The following is a 2858-nucleotide window of genomic DNA, read 5'->3' as shown; positions in this document are numbered from 1 at the left end:
ATACAAACTAGAATAGATGACATAATTTTTTGAAGAATTATTTCCTTATTTGATTTTGTTATTTAATAAATATTAATGGATAAGATGCGAATTGTTTTCTCCTTAAGCAATAGTATTATAATCAATTTTTTTTATTTTAAATTTTTTTTACATTAAGTAAAATTTACTGATTACAACATTTGTTACTTTATTATTGTTTTGTTTAAATATCTTGCATTTGTGCTTTCTAATTTAATGAAATTTTTTTTTTGGTTTTTAAATAAGTTATATTATTAAATGTATGGCTTTAATATGCAACATTGGGCCATGAATGCACAGCTAAAAAAAATATTTCTGTGAATTTGCGCCATCTTTCGTTGAAGAGTTGTTTGTCACTGTCGTGTTCGAACGATCAGTTAAATTCACGGAATTGGAAGTGATTCATATTTTTAAACTACCTACGTGTCTTTTTTTGACTTGGTGTATTTCACGTCGATGTAACACATAAAAGCGAGGATAAGATTTTATATTTTAATTGAAAGAATACCATCGAAGGTTTTGTGTGAACGCTTGTCATTTAAGAAGAAACAAAATGAGTCTTCAGTGGACACTGATCGCTACGTTTCTTTACGCTGAGATAGCTTTTGTGTTGCTGCTTGTATTGCCCGTTGCATCGCCTCAACGGTGGCAGAAATTTTTCAAGTCTCGTTTCTTACAGGCTTTGAGCAACCAAGCGTCCGTATACTTCTTGGTTTTGTTGGCTGTACTCATTCTTTTCTTCCTTGATGCGATCCGGGAAATGAAGAAATATTCCAGTTCGGAAGTTGAATCGGCACATTCTCATTTGGACGCAGAGATGCAGGTAAACATGAGATTGTTCCGTGCCCAACGGAACTTCTACATTTCCGGCTTTGCCCTATTTTTGTCCCTCGTCATCCGCCGGCTTGTGTTGCTGATCTCGACGCAGGCGTGTCTTCTGGCCGAGAGCGAAGCCGCGATGCGACAGGCAAAGTCTGCGACCACAGCGGCTCGCAGTCTTATGGCACAGACCCAGACGAGCACGGCCCAGAACACCACCAACGAAGCACACGACAAGCAGGTCACGGAGCTCAAGGAGAAGCTAGCGAAGGCGGAGAAGGACCTGCAGATCGAGAAGAAGGACAAGGAAGCCATCAAGTTCCAGGCCGAAGCTGTGAGTGCAGAGTACGACCGTCTGTTGGAAGAGCACAGCAAACTACAAGCCAAGGCCGAAGTTGGTGATGTGGATAGGAAAAAAGATGCTTGAATTTGGTTTTTGTGTTCTTGAATCTAATTTATCCAATACTATTTTTGAAGACTGTAAATTTCTCTCTCTTAATTAACTCACAAAGTATGCTGTTGTGTGAAAGTCATGCAGTATTTTTTTATCCCCAGGCTTATGTTATTAAATGAAACTATGTAACTAATGCAGTTTGGGGTAGCAAGAGTTTTAAGTATGAGCACTTAAGCATTTTAACTTCCCAGTATAGGTATTGCTTTAAATGTATTGTTTCTAATTTATTAATATTGTATTTCAGAAATGCTAATTTCTTGGGTTGTTTGTTTGGAATTGCTTACATTGTAAGTGATAACATTTTTGTGCCTAAATGGTTTTTTTGTTAGGTCTTGTGAAAACAATTTTGGTTAGCAAAGAAGTTTGTTGTATTTGGGTATGTCACAAAACTAGACTGAAATAATTTGGGAATATGTAATTAATTATTATTTGCTTTTTATTAGTACCTGTGTTTAATGTTTATATAGTAACATCTGTAAATTATGAATGATCGTAAAGTGATCTGATTTCTTGTTAATATTCACACATGTGATGATACTATAATAAACATGTTAAATATGCTGGTTATGTTGTATTCTGATGTCCATTATTTTGAACATGTACTGTAGCTGCAGTTTATTCCAGCATTCATGGTAATTAGAGTTTTTCTGTTGTGTTGGTAGGTTTGGTTGGTAATTATTGGACGTCGCAGCTTTTTAGAACGGATAGAAGAAAAAAATTGATGACATGGTTTACACTCACTACACATCTCCCTAAATTTACTCAGAAGGAATGGTTTCTTAATTCCTACTAGTTTGTGAAATAAATAGTTTATAGCTTGCATTACTATACTAGCATTGGATGTCGCGGCTTCATGGAATGAAAAGTAAATAAAAACAGAAAATGTGTTTTTTAAGTACTTGAAAACATGGTTCCTTAATTCCTCTGGTTCGTGAAAATAACAGTTTAAAGCTTACATTATAATACCTGTGTTTTCAAACTGCTGTGACCAGTCATTGTTTACCTGTGATGGTGTATCTCTTTGTTTAGCACAACTATAGCCAACTATGGAGAATTTAAAATATGCTAATTCTTCAGTTTTATATATTGAAGTTTATCCCTGGATCCTGAAGGCATGATCCTGTTGACTTGAGCCTGTGGTACATGATGCTTGCTGTTTTAATTCAGTACTTCAAAAGATCCTGTATATAAAAATATATCTTATTTCACAATTTCTTTTATGTGCAGAATCTTCCGATATACTGAACTAAAACAGCGAGCATCATTTACCACAGGATCAAGCCTTCAGGATCCAGGGATAAACTTAGATACATGAAACACCAGCCATATTACACACAAATATATGATGGCTGTAATCCAAGAATTTCCTGGAAAGACTGCAAAATTCAGTGTGTCAGCTAACTTAGTGCATAGTACGTATTCCTCACAGAAAATGAACGACTTTAATAATTCAATTCAAATTTTTTGCTCCCATTAGACTTGTTCGTTATGTGTTCGAAAATAGTATGTACTTTAAATGCAATGTAACAAAACAATCATTTCATAATACCAATACTTATTCTAATAA

General features: G+C 35.0%; 1 protein-coding gene across 1 annotated transcript; it reads left to right on the top strand.

The window, feature by feature from the left end:
• The first annotated feature begins 318 nt into the window (after nt 1-318).
• Nucleotides 319-1851, top strand: LOC134527935 (B-cell receptor-associated protein 31). Its single transcript, XM_063360977.1, has one exon. It carries the CDS (start codon nt 572-574, stop codon nt 1262-1264), a length of 693 nt encoding a protein of 230 aa, XP_063217047.1. The 5' UTR covers nt 319-571; the 3' UTR covers nt 1265-1851.
• The last annotated feature ends 1007 nt before the right edge of the window (nt 1852-2858 follow it).

This window comes from Bacillus rossius, chromosome 1 (assembly GCF_032445375.1).
Source record: "Bacillus rossius redtenbacheri isolate Brsri chromosome 1, Brsri_v3, whole genome shotgun sequence".
In the NCBI taxonomy this organism is placed as follows: domain Eukaryota; kingdom Metazoa; phylum Arthropoda; class Insecta; order Phasmatodea; family Bacillidae; genus Bacillus; species Bacillus rossius.
Note: the sequence above shows the minus strand (reverse complement) of the source record. Positions and strands in the feature narration are given on the sequence as shown.

What these genes read in the sequence shown, in the direction of transcription:
- LOC134527935 (XM_063360977.1), top strand. Translation starts at nt 572, where the DNA reads ATGAGTCTTCAGTGGACACTGATCGCTACGTTTCTTTACGCTGAGATA.